Here is a 17,980-nt window from a genome sequence, read left to right as displayed (position 1 = left end):
TTGGTGGTATAGCAGTTGTAAATCTGACGATTTACGGCTAAAATCAATTACCGTTACCGCCACTCAGTCCTGTGGACTGATGAGGGGTTACGATTTATGGCATGGTGGGGTTAGTCCCCATTTTTGGATTCCATGGGGATTTTTGTCTGATTTACCACAAGCAGTCATTCTGCACATTACATCTAACCGTTTTTGATGGCAAGGTGGAGGATGTACCTTCAGCTTCTTGCTGGAGGTAAATCATCCACCTTATTGCAATAACTCGCAATACCACATTGCGATAACGTGCTGTAACAGATTTAATGCCACTTTACCACCACCTTTTGAGCTGACATATCAGGCATTGTGAAGGCCCAGTAGAAGTCATATTTAATCTTATTACATACACGTCCAATAAGTTACATTTCCAAACCCAACAACTAGATGACAGGATATGCAAAACATGTGAATCTCTGAATGCCACAAACACCCTAAATAATTACCTAACCCATCATTGGTCCAAGACAAGCAGCGCCTCACCAGAGCAGCCATCAAAGCAGCCTAGAGTTAGGTCTTAAGCACTAGTAGCCCATTCCACACCTTTGCCTTTGCCAGGTAAGTGCCACAGCATGCCTCTAAGCACCCCGAAATCGGTGTCTCTCTTGAACCCTGATGTCCGCGTCATCCAAGAAGCCCATGAAATGAGCAGGTGTTGCCTTGGAAACCCAAGCTCTCACTGAAATGCAGTGCTCTCTCTGTAAATGTACTGACGAAGGAGAGGGATGTAGGGTGGGAGGGACAGAAGGAGAAAAAGAGAGAGAAAGAGATTATACCGACACAAGCAATGTGAGTCTGGAGTCTGGGGGTAAACAGCACACTCAACTGCAACATGCTCTCAGCACCTCTCTCACAGTTAGCCCTGGCTTTTACCCCACTGTCAGGCCCTGTCTCCTTTCACTGTCACTTCCAACCTCACCCACCCCTCTCACTTTCCCAGTCTCCTATCCTCTCACCCTGACCACATAACCACCAATTTGAGCATGGATGGCTAAATGTTCTGACTCGCCTGACGATGTTCTACCACCTAAGACCAAAAATGACCAAGCTTATTATGCCATGTTATGCTTTAGAGATTTTTCCATATCTTCAATCTCTCCTTAGCAACAGGGATCATTCAGATAGATAGAAGGGGGCCGTGATATGCTGCTTACCCAAAAACCCCAGTCTGCACACATGAGATTGAAGCAACTACTGACCTACCTCCCAAGTCCCCTTCTTGGCCAAACAGCTGGAAGGATTTATACTGTCTCAGCTGCAATCCTTTTCCCAGGACGCTAAATTGCTTGATTCCTTTCAAGGTGAGTTATACCTTATTATAGCCACTATCTATACGATCATGACCATTACCATGCTTGAAAAGCTAAGTGAAAGAGTTGTTAATGGTGGAGCAGGGGCTGTGATCCTTTTGGGTTTATCGACATCGTTGAACTCAGTGGATCCTCACATATTGTTGACCTGCTTGGAGCTACAGTGCAATAAACATAAAGTTCTAAAATGGATTGTTTCCTTTTTAACAAATCGCGTGCAATTAGTAAAATTGCAGAGTTCAAAATCGAGCAAAAAATTACTCATTTACTTGGTGCCTCTGGGCTCTGCCTTGGCCCTTTTACTTTTGAGCCTCTATATGATCCCACTGGCCACTGTTATTAAAAGTCATGAAGTGGTTTTCTTAAACTATGCTAACAACACTCAGTTGTTCATAAAAGAGACAGATACTTTTCATCCAACTCCGTTAGAAATTGTCTGACAGCTGTCCAAAACTGGATAGCTGCTATTTTAAAATCATTCAGACCAAGACAGAAGTCCTGACAGCAAATGACAAATATTACCCCTGGAACAAAACTTTCAGGCCTTCATCATTTTGTGAATGTCCTTCACTGATGGATCATTTAAAAAATCTAGGCATCAAATTCGACTAAGATTATCCTCAACTCATCAGAAACCAGTTGCAGAGTCTGGCTTCTTTCGGCCGAAAAGATTAAAGAGTCTTCTAACCGTCCTCTCCTTAAATCACAAGATTGCAACCATTATGGTGTTTAAGTCTTGGGCTTTCAAACTACAACACACACAGAATGCAATGGCTAGATTGTTGATGCGTCTTAAGAAAGTCAAACAGTTGGCATTACTCCTTGCAAGGAACCTACCATTCTGACATCTCTCTCACTGGGTACACTGACCTCTAACAGACTTATACAATCTGCTTTCACCCTTAATGTTTCCTTTCTTAAATGAAGAGAGATTAAAAGGACAACACATGGTATGGTCCACTTTCAGTTTTCAACTTTGAAGGCATTTCAATTATTCAAGAGACAAAAAGTGAACATTTTGTCAGACAAACACGGGATTCACACTGTGGGTCTTCTTAATTAAAGATTTAAAAATTCAGAATGTACATTTTTTACATGGAACCTGAATGTGGCGTTCCATATAACCTGTAATCCGCTGCCCTGTTTTGTGTTTGGGTGGTGGGGGTAAGGTGGAGGGGTCACTTTATCAAGATTTGGCTGGTAGGAGTTATGCCTGGGTGGTGGGGTTCCACCTAGTGATGATGTGGCTCCCGGGGATGTTCTGGGGTACTCAAATAGTCGCAGCTCCACTGCCATGCATTGTGTATGGGTGATGGGTTTGGCAAGCATGTCATCGGAGTTCAGAGGATCTTAATAGACTGCTAGCTTTCTAGGCTTGTAAATAATTAATTCCTTATGTCCTCTTAATTTCAGACCCTGGCACACATTCTCAAGGCCCGGAAGGTACTGACGGAACCAGAGGTCCGATATTATCTTCGCGAGATCATCACAGGTCTGGCGTATTTACACCAGCAGAGCATCATCCATCGGGACCTGAAGCTGAGTATGTGGCACATAATGGCTCCAATAAAGGGGTGCACGTGGGGCAGAACACCATTTCTCTGGGCTGCTATAGCACATTGCCCTTTGGCCATGTGGGCTCTTTCAGCAGATCGAAGGGCAGTAAACATGCTTTATGAAAGTTGTGGGTGAAAGTGAATAGGCAGTAATAAGGTGTGAGCAAAGCTACCGAGCAGGCCAATAGTTAAAAAGATGTGATCATTGACTAAAACGTCCATTGGAATCATCCCCTGATAAACATCTCCAATAATCATATCACCGGAAATAATATCAACATAGCCAAAATATTCCCACAGCAAAATACCACCATCCATCATTTAATCCTGAATGTGCTAGGACGGATGTATACGAATTGTTCGAACTACAATTGTCCGAATTACAATTGACCTTTGCACAATTGACCGAATTGTGAAGGTCAATTGTTACATATATGCGGGGGGAAACCCCCCGCAACCCCTCATTATATATATAAATATATATATATACATATATATATATATTACCAAACCAATATATATATATATATATATATATATATATATATAGACGGTCAATTGTGCAAAGGTCAATTCGGACCCTCGACTTTCGGTCAATTCGGTAATTCGAACAATTTGGGTAATACTGCTAGGACTGCGGATAGAGTGGTGAATTAAATACATAGGATGTCCTTTTTGGTTTTGATTAACAAGATGTTTGAATGGGGAGATTTTTCTCTGGTAATATTATTTTCCTGCTGTTGGTACTGTTGTACCAATATTATTGTCTGCAAAGTTTTTGTAGGGGATATTTTGATGCATTGGTATCACCAGTCTGGATTTCTTTTTTTTTTTTACTGTGGCATGGCATTTTTTGTACTGACATCGAAAGTAAAGCCAACATGATGAGAGTTCATACATAGGGTAAGAGAGAGCATTTAATCAGCCAGCAAAGACATGTGTTCTTACTATACCTTGGTATTCTTTCCTGGCGTTCAAGCCAAAGACAAGATGTTATTTCATACAAATGAGGTGGGGCATTTGTGTAGCCAGTAAGGGCATGTTTTGTAACTGTGGCACGGCATATTACACTGGTGTTAAGGGTAAAGCCAACATAATGAGTATTCTTACAAATGTGTGAGTGCACATTTGTAAAGCCAGCAAGGACATGTTTTCGAACTGTGCCATGGCATTATGTACTGGAGTTTAGGGCAAGGCCAACATGAGTGCTCTTATGTGGCCATATTAGCCTACATTGGTGCAGCGATTCTGGACATATTTTCTTACTTTGGCATGCCATTTTCTACTGGCATTAAGGAAAAATCCAACAGGTGCATGTTCTTAGTTGGTCATCATGGCATATATTGAAAGAGCCAGTGGGGCCATGTTTTCTTATAGTATCAGTACTGGCAATAAGGGTAAGTATGTTCATATGTGGGAATACTGGTATGCAACTAGCATGAACATGCATGTGCACTGACAGCATGACAATGTTTTTACACTGGTAGAATACTGGCATATAGTTGGCAAAGGCATCATGAAAATGCGTTGGAAAATACTCTGGCGCGCTGTTGGTGACTTGGCATCTAATCATGTTTCAGATCTTACTCTACAAAAACGATTGTAAACTGTGGCTTTTTACCAGTTTTTCACTGAAAGAGTACTGTAAAATGGACTATTTTTAGCCATTATTGAAACAATTTTCTAGAAGGGAGAACCCACCTGTACCCCCCTCGCTTGGTTCGTGCTCCCTCTCTATGTTGGGTCCCTCCTGCATATTCAAGGGAAATATTTATGCCCCTCCAATTAAGAAATTCACTAGCCGCCACTGGTAGGAGACACCATTTCAGTATCATTAAATTGGATACTGACATCTGCTATTACAGTACTTAGCAGCAGGAGGAATCACCCATAAAGAGTTATAGGAATAATAAAAGTGTCATTATCATTATTATTCCTAAAATGTCTCTCAGGTCATCTTTATTGTTATACAGAAAACCTGACCATGCCTTAATATTCCAGGCCCTTTCAGATAGATCGATTAGCAAGAATATGTCATTAACAACTTGTGAACCATCAGCGATGCCACAAATAAAAGCTGTATAATGTAAGATGTATATACATAGGGCTTCATCACGACCCAGGCGGTAAGGAGTTAACAGCGACGTAAAAGGTGGCGGCGCCGTTAACCCCTTACCGCCTAATTACGGTTTTACCAGCCGTTAAGGATTGGACCCGCAAAGGGACCTCGGAGGTAATTACGGTACCGCAATTTGCGGTACTGTAACTACCGCCTTCCCCATTTCCATTGAGCCCTATGGGGGCCAATGGTGAATGGGGAATTACCACCCCGCCAACCTTGGAATGGGGCGGTAATTCCGCCATTCACCATGGCGGAATCGGTAAATTACCGGCATCAACCATGGCGCTAATAGCGCCATGGTTAACGCCTGGGTCGTAATGAGGCCCATAGTCTCAAATTACAAATCGGCTGTCAGTACCTGAGATTTCCTGACTGAAGGCTTAGTCCATGGCAGGGTGCAAATCCCAGGAACCAGAGGAGAGACAGGGCCCCATGTCCCTAATGGGATACTGGGCCTCATTACGACCCTGGCGGTAAGGGGTTTACGCCAGCGTTAGCTGCGCCGACCCCTTACCGCCAATTCCGAGGTCCCTTAGCGCCATGGAGGTTTTAACACCCGCTTTTAGCGGGTGTTAAAATCCATGGCGCTAAGGGACCATGGAGTTAATTACGCCACCGTAATTTACGGTGGCGTAATTAACGCCTTCCCCACTCCCATTATGCCCTATGGGGCAAAAATGGGAATGGGGAAGGGTAAATGGGGATTGGGGCTTACCGCCCCGCCAAGGTCGGAATGGGGCGGTAAGTCCGCCAACCACCATGGCGTAAACGTAGTTTACGCCATGGTGGTAAAGTCACGGCCCAGGCGGTAACTTACCGCCTGGGTCGTAATGAGGCCCACTGTCAGGTTACCATCTCTGGTCTGGTCCACAGCTATGGAGAGACCTGGAGGTTCAGGCAATCAAATTGTTCTATGTGTTGGCAGTCTTCCAAGTCTGGAAAATACCAAAGAAACTGATTAGTCAACTTTACTGGATCTTTACCTCCTACTTTCCTCTTTCCTAATATATCGACTACTTACTAGTTAGGTAGTGTGGACCTAGTATCAAAATACATGGAGAAAAGCAATCATGAGCATCAGTGGAGCTTATTTTGTCTTCAGGATGGAGGATGGTGTAGGATCGGCCTTTCCGATCCTGACCGGGTTCTACGGTCACAAAGATAAGCCTGCGCGCGCTGTGCTATAACAGAGAGGCGGAGACACAGATAATTCTCTAATGTCTTTTTTCCTCGCCCTCCATTACAATACCTCCTTCCCCTTGTGTCACTTCCCTCCCCACACCCTGGTCCCATCCCTTCCCTCTCGGACTACAACTCCCGATGCTACACCGCCCCCCAATTAAACAGCCAACATTACTATTCAAACATTGCAACTTTACCCCATTTCTTCAATCAGTCTGCGGGGTCTGGCCCGTGCTCTTTGCGGCCGAGCTTTCCCTGGACTCAGTCTTTCTTGCAGAATGTCTGGTCCCTCTTCCCCTTGGATTGGGACATCTGAATCCTCTGCGTCTCCTTGGTATATCATCTTTCGTCTTCTATGGTTCCTGGCCGTGGCCCTTGATAGGTCCAGGACACTCTCTTGAAATGTGACGAGTTTTGAGTTATCTGATGTTCGTCACATTCTGCAGTGATAAGTGAGCCTTTTTTCCGGGTGATGATCAGGGGATCTTCATGGAAGAATGCGTCCCCTTTGCTGTTCCTGGCTTGCCTCACGATCACGGCATCCCCTATCTCCAGAGTGGAGGGTCGGACCTGTCTCCTCTGATCTGCATAGTCCTTCATCTTTGTTTTTGATTGGAGGTCCTTATCCCTTACCTCTCGATGGTCGACAAACCCTTTGTGCTGGGGCAGTCTCGATCGCAGATTCCGTCCAAACATTATTTCAGCCGGGCACTTTGCTGTCGAGCTATGAGGTGTGTTCCTGTAATCCCTCAACAGTTGGTGAAGCTCATATGGTTGTCTCATCAGGTTGGCTATTTGCAGTGTCCGTTTCAGGTTGGCCATGAATCTTTCGATCATGCCATTAACCTGAGGCCACAATGGTGTCACCTTCCTATGTTTGAAACCCATATATTCTTCAAAGTCCCGGAAGGCTTGGCTTGTGAACAGTGGTCCATTATCTGATTTTACCTGGAGGGGTACTCCATAGTCACTGAAGATCCTGTCTAACACTGGGATGACATGATGGGCAGCCGTGGCTGATATTATGTGTGTTTCGGGATACCTGGAATATTCGTCCATTATTGCTACCATGTATTTCCCACTTTCAATCGGCCGCAACCTCCTCCCACACTCCTTCTGGTAGTGGTGACATGGCAAGGGGTTCCGGGTGCCTTGCCGGGGTGATGAGGCTGCAGGTTGGGCATTCCTATAATATGTTCTCTACCATACTGTCAAGTTGTGGAACCATACCTTCTGGCGGAGCATGCGTTTCGTTGAAACTATCCCTTGATGTCCTTCATGTGCGAGCTCTAGCACCCGCTTCCTGAGTTGGCTTGGTATGATGATCTTGTTCCCTTTCAACAGTAGACTGTCCTCAGACATTACTAGTTCCTCCTTGACCAGTAATAGGCTGTCCACTTCCTTTCTTGTTTCATCCGACTCTCCTCTGCTCCTTTCTTTTACTGATCGCCATTGTCCTGTCTTTAGCCCTTCCGTTATGATTTGAAAAGCCTTGTCATCCTCCGCTGCTTTTTCAAGTTCCAGAGGCTCTACGCCTTTCGGCACGGTTTCCTGGATGAGGTACCTGATGTAGCGGTCTGCTACTAACAGTTCCGGAACATGTTCACTTCAAGGATGATGTGACAAGAAGTCAGCTGGGTTGGCCTCTTTGCCCGGTTTGTGTATGATATTGAATGAGTAGTCTTGCAGTCGCAGGCCCCATCAGGCAATGCAGGGTGGAATTTTCGCCTGCGGTTTGCCATTTAGGAATAGCAATGCCTGATGATCTGTTATGATAGTGAAGGACTTTCCATAGAGGAACAGAGGGAAGTGTTTGCATGCCCACACAACGGCCAAGCTCTCTTTTTCTGCTTGAGAATAAGCTTGTTTTGTTTGTGACAGGCCTCTGCTTGCATATGAGACGATATGTCCCCCCAGACCTAACGGGCTTGCATCGATTGTCAGTTCAGTCTCTCTGTCGGCGTCAAAGTAGGCCATGTTCTCTGCCCTCGTTATCCTGTCGCGAATGGCTATGAAGCTCGTCTGGCATTCAGGTGACCAGTGGAACAGAGCATGTTGCTTTGTCAGCGCCCACAGGGGTTCACATGTTGTTGCAAAGTCCTTGATGTAACAAGCACAATAGCTTTCTAGACCTACAAACGATCGAAGCTCTGACACATTAGTTGGTGGCATTGTCTCATTCAGTGCATGTACCTTTTCTGGGTCAGGCGTCATCCCATTTGCCGAAAAGATATGACCAAAGAAGCAAAGGCTGCCTTTTCTGAACTCACACTTCCCGTGATTAAATGCAAAGTTGGCCGCTTCCAGGGCCAAACATACACGTCCTAGGGTGTCGCCATGTCCTTCTGTTGTTGTGCCGAAAACCAAGATATGCTTGATCACATTGTGGATTTCTGCCTGGAAGATTTCGGCCGCTGACGAGATGCGGAAGCTGCGTCTTTTGTACCTGAAAAACCTGAGATGGGTTACAAATGTTGTGATGTATCTGCTCTCTGGGTCTAAAAGTAGCTGGTGGTACCCTTTAAAGTCCAATTTCGAAAATACTTATGCACCATTCAGTAGATGGACCACGTCCATGATACGTGGGGCCAAGTGTCTCTCCCGTTTGATGGCCTCATTTGGCCTTCTCATGTCCTCACATAGGCAGATAGATGCCGACCCTTTCTTTGGGACCGGCACAATGGGGGACACCGATGATATGGGCCCAACGCTGGTTCGATATGCCTTGACTCAATAGCTTGTGAAGCCCTTCTTCCACCTGACGCTGTATATTCACCGGGATTCCCTTGTAGTGCTGTGCAACCGGCTGTACTTCAGTGTCGATGTGGAGCGTGAACTGCCGGTTTCTGAGTTTTCAGATTCCTTTGAAGAGAGACGGGTAGAGTTGATCTATCTTTTCCACTGTGTCAATGTATTTATGTACCATGAGCTTGTACAGGATGTGGATCAGGCCCATTTTGATAGCTGTTTTGAAGCTCATAATGCATCCGGACTCTAGAGGTAGATATTACCTGTACTGGTATGTCACTGGTTTGTGTTTTGTATCGACAATGGGCTTCAAACTGTCCCAGACACTTCAGTGGGGTCTTTGAGCCATATCGATATATGTCCACTTTCGCTGGGCAGAGGTTGCGTGCATGTGGCAGCACCCGATATACCTGTTCACTGATGACATTTACTGTTGCTGTATCAATAAGGAATTCCATGTGTTTTTCCTTGAGTTGCATTCGGAGCGTGGGGCTGTGTTTGGTCACATTCTGATTTCCTAATGCTTAAACATATCCCTTTTTTCTTTGTTCCCCTTCTGAGGAGCTTAGTTCCGTAACCGTTGGCGATAGTTCCACTAGGTAGCGGACGTGACGCCTCGGGCGGCGTTCTGGTCTCGTTGAGGGGGGTCCGATATCGCCTGCTTTCTCTTCGTGACCGTTCTTTCCTTTCTCTCCACGGTCTCTCCTCACCTGACCCATTATCTCTCTTCTCGCTTTCCTTACCCCATGACATTAACTGCGCCACCGTGTGAGAGGTGTCTATAGCTGAGGTGGTGGGTCTTCTGAGTGATCTGATGGATGCTCCCATGTCATTTTTCCGACCTAGGCTTCACGCTAGGCGGCACATGGATTTTAAGTGATTTTCTTCTCCACAGTACAATCATCGTTGTTCAATCGCTGGGTAGAATCCTTCATGTGGGTACTCATATCCGCATCTGTAACAGAACGGTTGGCCCGGCCCTCTAGAGGTACCGGCAAGCTTATGTATGTTGTCAGGCTGCACTGTCAGGCCTTTTTGACTTCCAAAAGATTCGACCTGTGAGTCTATGGCCATCTCTGCCCTGGCCAGCATGATAATTTCCTTCCAGGATCTTGCTTTCGGGAGCAGTGTCCTCCTGAATGACTGTGATTCACACCCCACTATGATGTGCGAGCGTAGTGCTTCCGTGTTATAGTTGTTTGCAAAATCACAATGTTTCATTTTGCTGTGCAGTCTCATCACAAAGGCATCCATTTTCTCCCCTTTGCCTTGTTTTGTGGTGTGGAAGAGGTGTCTCTCGTAATCCCTGTTCACGTGGGGCGTAAGTATGGGGCCTGTGCAGTTTTAAGGCCTTAGATTGTGTCAAATGGAGTCAGCTGGGAACTCATCAATTATGTCTCTGGTGGCTGGGCCCGCTGCTAGCTTTAGTAGGCACTGTTGGCGTGCATTTTCCACTGGGCCAATAGCCCCTACGTATAGGTCAACATGCCGGGTAATTGTACGGCCAGGGAATCCCCCACTCGATGGCTGTCCTGTTGTTGTGGGGTCACTGGTACTGCGGCTGGTATGTCTTGGTCCGACATTTTGTGTTGGGCTGATTGTGCTGCTGGGATATCTATCTGCAGTGTCCTGCCCAATTGCGGGCGTTGTCCCCTGGATGGATGTGGCCACCAAACTTGCCACGAGCACCACACTCTCCTTCCTTGTGAGCCACTTAGCCCTCAGCTCCACGTGTACATTCGCTGGATATGGACACCTTTTCCCTTTTTTTTGTGGTGCGCCCCCTGGTGGAAATTGCTCACCTACAGGCACGAGCACCATTGTTCATGGACGAAATCCCGGTGTTCCTTGCTCCTTCAGAGCCCTTTTCACACACCGCCGCGGCCCCGGAACCTGTAGCAAAATCTCCGGGCCGTCTTGCCCTCTAATGACGCACTTGTAACCAGTCGCGAGCTTCCAGCTCTGACCGACTTTGGTATCCCAGCCACCGCGGTAACAACGGCGCGTGTGGCTTGCCGTCCTCCTCGTCGGCAGATGTAGTATCGACATTTCCGATCCTGACCGGGTCCTCCGGTCACAAAGATAAGCCGGTGCGCAGGACGCTGCGCGGTAACAGAGAGGCAGAGACAGAGCTAATTCTCTAACGTCTTTATTCCTCGCCCTCCATTACAGATGGGTTGGTTGGTTACAACTTGGGTTAAGGTGCCTGGATGAGGTTGAGCTTCTCAATGAAACATGATTGGGAATCTATAAAATTAATCTTAATCTCCTAACTGTCCCTGTCTATGAAATATACTCACAAAAAAAAGTTGTGTCTTCAGTTGGGAGCCTGGGCGGCGTGATCTGTATCAGTGAGGGAGTCGTGAGTCCTGGCAAAAACGATGTTAATCAGACGCGGCTCTGTGTGCACTGTCGCTTTTTGGCATGTTCTACAGGAAGTGCTCTCAATTGTTTTCGGGTGCCGCCAGCACATTTCCGAGCCTGGCGCTGTCCCCAGAAATGCCATCTTGGGTACAGTCGTCGGTGTGCGATTCTCTTGGCGGTTGTGGAGGCTCTGTTGAGTGCAGGGGCAGCGATGATCCTTCCACTTGGAGTGTGAGTCTCCGTGGTGCAGGTAAGTTCCTAACATCTGCCCGCTGCTGTCTGCTTCATAAGGAATGTTTAGGTCATACACACGATAGTGCAAGGTTCCTCTCAAATACTATATTTGGAGGCCTAAGGGTAAAAATAACTCCATACTTTGGCACTGGGTTAGAGAACATTTTACTTTAGGGTCTCCGATTCAAATCGTAATAGGACTGGGGTGTCTAAAACACCTTTATTGCAAGGTACACTCGTACATTGAGACACTTCTAAAAGAGTTGCTTAATTAGCACATGAACAGCCTATAGGTATGTGGGTAAATGGGGGCCCCAGCGCCTCCAGCTCCTACCAACTCCATCAACTGTCCTCCTCTTCTAGATCTTTGCCAGTCTCTCCCCCATACAGTCCATCTCCAAGACAAAAACAATAGATTACATCCTGACATGATGTTACTGCCCCACAGCCCACTTAAATGAACATGAGAGAAACACGGTAAGAACTAGACAACACAACACACCTGCCCCACCCACTTGAACTAAAAAACACAGCAACCTTATATCCTGACGCTTCCTTTGGCAGCTGATGTGTAATGCATGAGGGAAGGGTGGGTGGGTCTGAAGCTCAAACTCAAAATGCAAGCCCCTGCACTAACACAATTTTGCACTGGCAGCATCTGTAGTAGCTGCCTCTGCAGAGAGGCCATGGATTGAATGAGCACTGATGGTGGCCCTCCCCTGGCGTTATTATTATTAATATTATTGTTATTATTTTTGAGCGCACACCTAGCTCCGTGAAGCAACGGATCGCTTTACAAGTCAAAAGTCGGAGTAAACGGCGAGGGAAGCAGATTGCAAGGGATCAATGCAAGGGAGCAGGTTATTAGTTGTCTGAAAACAAACCCCATGGGACACCTTGCAGATCAACATAATGAGAAGACACCTCTGTGGGTGATAGTGGGGAAGCAAGATGCTGGGGGACGCGGCGTGCATCCACTGCCCTTACGGATTCTCTAGGAGAGCACAGTACCAATGCTTGTCCTCTGACATAGCCCATGAAGTGTCCAATGGGTTGCTCTCATAGATACATTGAAGAAAGACAGTATCCAAGTATTATATCCCCGAAACGAATACAAGTGATTTTAACATCATAGGCTGGACAACTAACTGTGCTCCTAAATTGGCGCTTCACCACCTTGAGTCCCCTGTGGACACATACCTTTCAGGCCTACTTACTCTGCCTAATGCTGAAGAAATATGCAAACTGGCAAACACCAATGACATTATACATTCTGTCTCGAGATATCCTGATAAGGCATGGTGGTGAAGAGAGAAAAGCCCTAGTAAATGTAGTTAAAGATGTTTTACTATATTAGTGTATTCATTAACTGTTTTTTATGGCTATTACTTTGGACTATTGTATTTATTCAGCAATTATGTGTGTAACTGTTCTAATTTAAAGTTATTTTATACTATGTTGTACTTTTATGGTTAGCAACCAAAATAAAGTTAATACTGACTGACTTTCAGGGCTGAACTACCACTCCGTATACCATTTCTAAGCTAAAAAAAACAGCGCTTTATTTTGAGTTAGGCATTCTGACCAATAGCGATAGTGAAGGGTACAATCAACAGCTCTTTGGAACTGCATAACCTCAGCTTTCCATACATACCTACGCTCAGCTCCTCTAGTAGTGGAAAACACAGTGAGTTCCTTGAGATGCCAAAGGCACCCCTACTTATAAGCCAGAATCCATCCCATACTACTGTGAAGGAGGATCTCCCGGTGCCCAACCTGCCTGGCAGCTTCAGCACTTGCCCCCATGCTGGGATATGCACACAAGCATGTGGCACTCCTGTGCTCCACATCCAATGCCACTGAGAGAGGAGAGTGACCTGGCCCATACCCTGCTGGTAGCCAGCACCCAATAGAGCTCAAAATGAGCACACTGTCCAGCAATCATATGCCGCGCTGTAAGAGATAGCATCTACACCGTGCTCCATGCAAAAGAGTAATGGGCTCACCCCTGGAGTTGTACATGAGCAAACAGTGTGCAAAAGCGGTTCACTGTGCGGCCAGGACAGGCCATGAATGCATGCATGCTTCCAAACTGACATTCTTATTGGCATAATCAATGCAAGACACACACTCATTGGTTTAAGTTGCGGAAAGGCACAACAAATACACTTTGTGCTTTTTTAAGTACATACCTTATTGTTCCCAGTTACTATTTCAATCAGATATCCTGCTTCTGAACACCACTTCCCTTCCCCTTTTCTCGTTAGCAATAATTTCGTCACAAAATGTACAAAAAACAAAAAGGAGGCCAAGTGGGACATTTGACAGATGGGAATATCTAACAGTACAATATACTGAAGACATCCTAACCCCAAATGTGATATTTGAAGGTAAAAGTTAAAGGAAACAACAAAGTTTGAGCATTATTGAAGTTACTGGGACACTGTGCTGGCCGGATTGGCCAAAGAGGTGCCTGTGGTAGATTGATGAATTGGATGCCCTCAGGGAAGAACTCTATGTTCAGACTTCATTTGTAGATCACTGCGATGGACTCATGGATGAGCGCTTTTTAGCCACCCCATGAATCAGGGCACGCTTGTATTAAGACTCTACAAAAGATCATGAGTGGTGGCTTTCGTTCCTACATAGATGTGGAACACACAAGGGGGCATGGTAATTGCATGTTGATGGTAAAGCAAGGCGAAATTGCTTTTATTCTTGACTTTTACTTTCCGCTTTGAAAGAAATAAAACATCACCTGCCAAAAACGCCTTGCATGTGGTGTTTCATAATGAATTCCAGTGGAATCCACCTGCTATACAATAGGGAGCTCATGTTCTCCAAAAGTGTAATTTAGCGTCAGGCAGCCATTACGTTAGCACTGCAATGTAAACGCCTTGCCGCTGCCAAATGTTTGTCATTTTCATGGTGGAGTGCAAAAGTGCAGGGCAAAAAGCCTTGTACACATTTGCAAAGTGAGTAAAAGCATTCACTTTTAAATGTGAGCGCAGCTTTCCATGGCAAGCAGCGCTCACAATTACAATTAAACCCAGCCCAACATACTTGCATGTCAGGCAGAGTTTAATTTCAGTTGAGAACACTGCTTATCATGCCTGCATGATAAGCAGTGTTCACAATTACAATGAAACCCTGCCATTTAATTGTAATTGTAAATGGAGTCTGCCTGCTTTATTCTGGTGCATAGAGCTGGCAGACACTATAGCGATCTCCTGCATTTGCGCCAGCGTGAAAATCCATGCAACGCAAATGCTGGAGCAATTGTATGGCAGAGGGGTAGAAAGTAAGCAAAATGCAAGTTGCGCTACGCCCCTCATCTCCGGCATACAAATGATTGAAAATGAGGAGTGACGAAACAAAACCTTACACAAGAACAAATAATGTAAGATCAGTGCACTGCCTTGTTCCTCTGCTCAGGCGTCAATCCCTCACAATAGCCCAAGCTTGTCTCCAGAGAGCTGGCACAGCAAGCAGTCTAACATCCAGTTCAGGGTAAACAACATGCTGTCGGACGCATGGAAGCTGTTATTGAGCTCTGCCGGTACCCATTGGAAACTCAGTTGAGGATGTACCCGATCAGTATTGTCAGTCTAGAACAGGGACAGTCTGGACTCCCTGGACAGCACCCTTCCAAGAACAATGATTAATCCCCCCCCCCACTAACGTGAGAGTGGGTTTAGATTCTATTAAAGACAAGGAGGCGAGTATTATGCATAACATTATTTACTTCTGACAACCACATCAGCAAAGAAAAATCTTTACAAACGAGGAGGTTTGTGTAAAAGAAAAACTGAAAACAGAGTTTCAAAGTCTATGCAGGGGAACTCCCCAGTCCAACATGGATGCCAGGTCATGCCCTGCAGATGACCAATAGGCAGGGACCCGCCCCCATATAAGTCCTTTAGTCCAATCTCAACTCCTCTATCTGCAGCTGTTGTACATCAGACGCCCACGGTGAAGACAAGACGGTGTAGCACGGAGACAGGGTCCATAAGAAAGCTCCAAGAACCTCAACCTTGCCGCATCTTGCAAATGTGAAGGACTGTTCCTGAACGGATCATCTCACTCCGGAGCTGTAACAATGACAAAACAAAGGGTGGGTGGGTGGTATAATACTTGCTTTTTTATCTTTCATAGTATCTAAACCACTCTCACATTAGTGAGAGGGATTAATCATTCTGTGTCAAGACAGGAGGCTTCATATTATGTAAGTTTAAAGCCGTTGCATACCATTAATTGCAACATGATCAATCCTCATGTGTTAAAATGTTTTGAATGTTGATTCCCTGACCAATTAGCTGCTTTCAGAATTTGTTCAAAGCTACTCCCCAGGAAAGCGGCCTTAGAGGCCATGACACCTCTAACCGAATGAGAACCAAAGGAGGAAGTGTCGATTCCTGCTTCCCTCATAACCCACTTAACCCAGCTGGCTAAAGTGGCAGGAGACACAGGCTTATGGGGTTTCCTATAGGAAATGAGCAGCTGGGAGGTATTAGGAGGCCGAAGAACCTTAGACTTCAACTGAAAACATTTTAAGCATTGAATGACACATAAATTAAAATCTTCTGGAAAGGCTGGATAAGAGATCAAGGAAATTTAACATTTCGTTCTCCTAGATACACAGAAGGTAACCCCCTGTGGGGTGAACATTTTGCTGTCCACATCCAATTCTATGATATCAGAAAGGCTCCTAATAGATATAAAGCATAATAACATGGCTAATTTGAAATCAAAGCAAAGGGAGGGAAGGCATATGAAAGGGGGCCCGACCAATCCTGGAGGAAAGCGTCGGTTGACAACGCACTGGGATCCGGTCTCCAACTGTAGAACTGGGAAACTTGGTAGTTGAGTCTTGAGGCAAAGAGATCCACTTGCATCGGACCCCAGAGAGACAAGATGTTGGCAAAAATAGCCCTGTCTAACATCCAGTCGCTCCTGTCTTTGAGATGTCTGGAATTCCAGTCCATGACAGCATTGTTGATCTCCAGAAGAGATTCCGCTTTAAACAGGATGTCCTGATCCAGACAGAAATGCCAGAATTCCCTCACTACATCTGCTAGGGCTTGGCCTTGAGGCGTTGCAACCCTTTGTAATGGAGTTGGGCCGGGAAGATGGCTTGGATAGAGGCTGACAGCATTCACACAACCCTGTCTAGTTGCCTGAGGGAGACCCTCCCCCTCCTGAGAAAGAGACAGATCTCCTTCCGTATTTTGGAGAGCCTGCAGTCCAGAAGGATAAGGATGCACAGCTTTGAATCTGTATTGAAGCCCAGAAATTGGATACATTGCGTAGGCTTGAATATGGATTTCTTTACATTGTGACAAATTCCAAAGCTTGTAGCAGAGACACTGCTCATCTCAGATGAGTCTGAAGAATCTGAGAACTCTGAGCTAGCATAAGCATGTCATCTAGGTACATTATTATTCGTATCCCTTTGGACCTGAGGTGAGCCATCACCGGCTTCATTAACTTGGTGAAGCACCAGGTGGCTGACGAGAGCCCAAACAGGAGGGAGGCAAACTGCCAAGTGCGAGACCCCCACTGGAACTGAAGAAACCCCTTGTGGGGAGGGAATACTGGAACCACCAGGTCTGCATCCTTGAGGTCTATCTTGACCATCCAATCTGCTGGGAGAAGGGTGTCTCTGAGAAGGCGAATTCCCTCCTTCTTGAAGTGATGATACACTACAAACGAGTTGAGGGCTTGCAGGTTTATGACTGGGCGAAACCCCTCCTCGGCCTTTGGGACCAGAAATATTGTGCTCAAGAATTGAGAGGTTGTGAAGGACACCGGGACAACTGCCCCCTTGAAAATGAGGTCTCTGACCTCTGCATCTATCAACCTTTGCTTGTCCTTGTCGAATACTAGTGGAGAAGGTAAAGAAAGAAGACCAGGAGGAGAATAAAATTCTATTTGAAACCCCTTCACCGTCTGCAACACCCAGGGATCTGTGGTGAGAGCTTCCCATTGAGAAAGAAACCTGGCCAGCCTGCCCGCCAAACCTTTGTGGGAAGAAACCTTTAACACATGTGGCATTACCTGGAGCTGCTCTTGCTCAACCAGAGGAGGAATCGTGTGCACCTCTTGATGCATTTTGTTGGGGGTGGGTAGAGTCCTGGGAGAAATGGCCAGAGGACCGGGCTCTACCTCTTCCGGCCCTAACAAAAACCTTAGGGGCAAAGACTTTCTTTATATTGACCTGAGCCTTATCCAAAGCCATGAATATCTATACATAGGCAGACAGATCCTTAATAAATCTATCACCAAAAAAGTTCCTTGGGCCTAGGGCCGCCTCCCCTTCTGCCATGTCCGCCAACTTGGAATCAAGCCTCATGAAGAGGGACTTACACTGCTCTCTAGAGATGGCGGCATTGGCATTGCCAAACAGGCAAACTGTTCTCTGAATCCAG

General features: G+C 45.9%; 1 protein-coding gene across 1 annotated transcript in view; it reads left to right on the top strand.

The window, feature by feature from the left end:
• The window catches only part of PLK5 (polo like kinase 5 (inactive)), a 404,540-nt gene that overhangs the window by 117,188 nt on the left and 269,372 nt on the right, over positions 1–17,980 (top strand). Inside the window, exon 4 of the mRNA XM_069646658.1 lies at positions 2,760–2,889. Coding sequence (XP_069502759.1) covers positions 2,760–2,889 — 130 coding nt within the window. The remainder of the gene's footprint in view (positions 1–2,759; positions 2,890–17,980) is intronic.

Source organism: Ambystoma mexicanum, chromosome 1p, assembly GCF_040938575.1.
Source record: "Ambystoma mexicanum isolate Mex_15411 chromosome 1p, UKY_AmexF1_1, whole genome shotgun sequence".
Classification (NCBI taxonomy): domain Eukaryota; kingdom Metazoa; phylum Chordata; class Amphibia; order Caudata; family Ambystomatidae; genus Ambystoma; species Ambystoma mexicanum.
The sequence above is the reverse complement of the archived record's forward strand: the minus strand, read 5'-3'. Positions and strand labels throughout refer to the sequence as shown.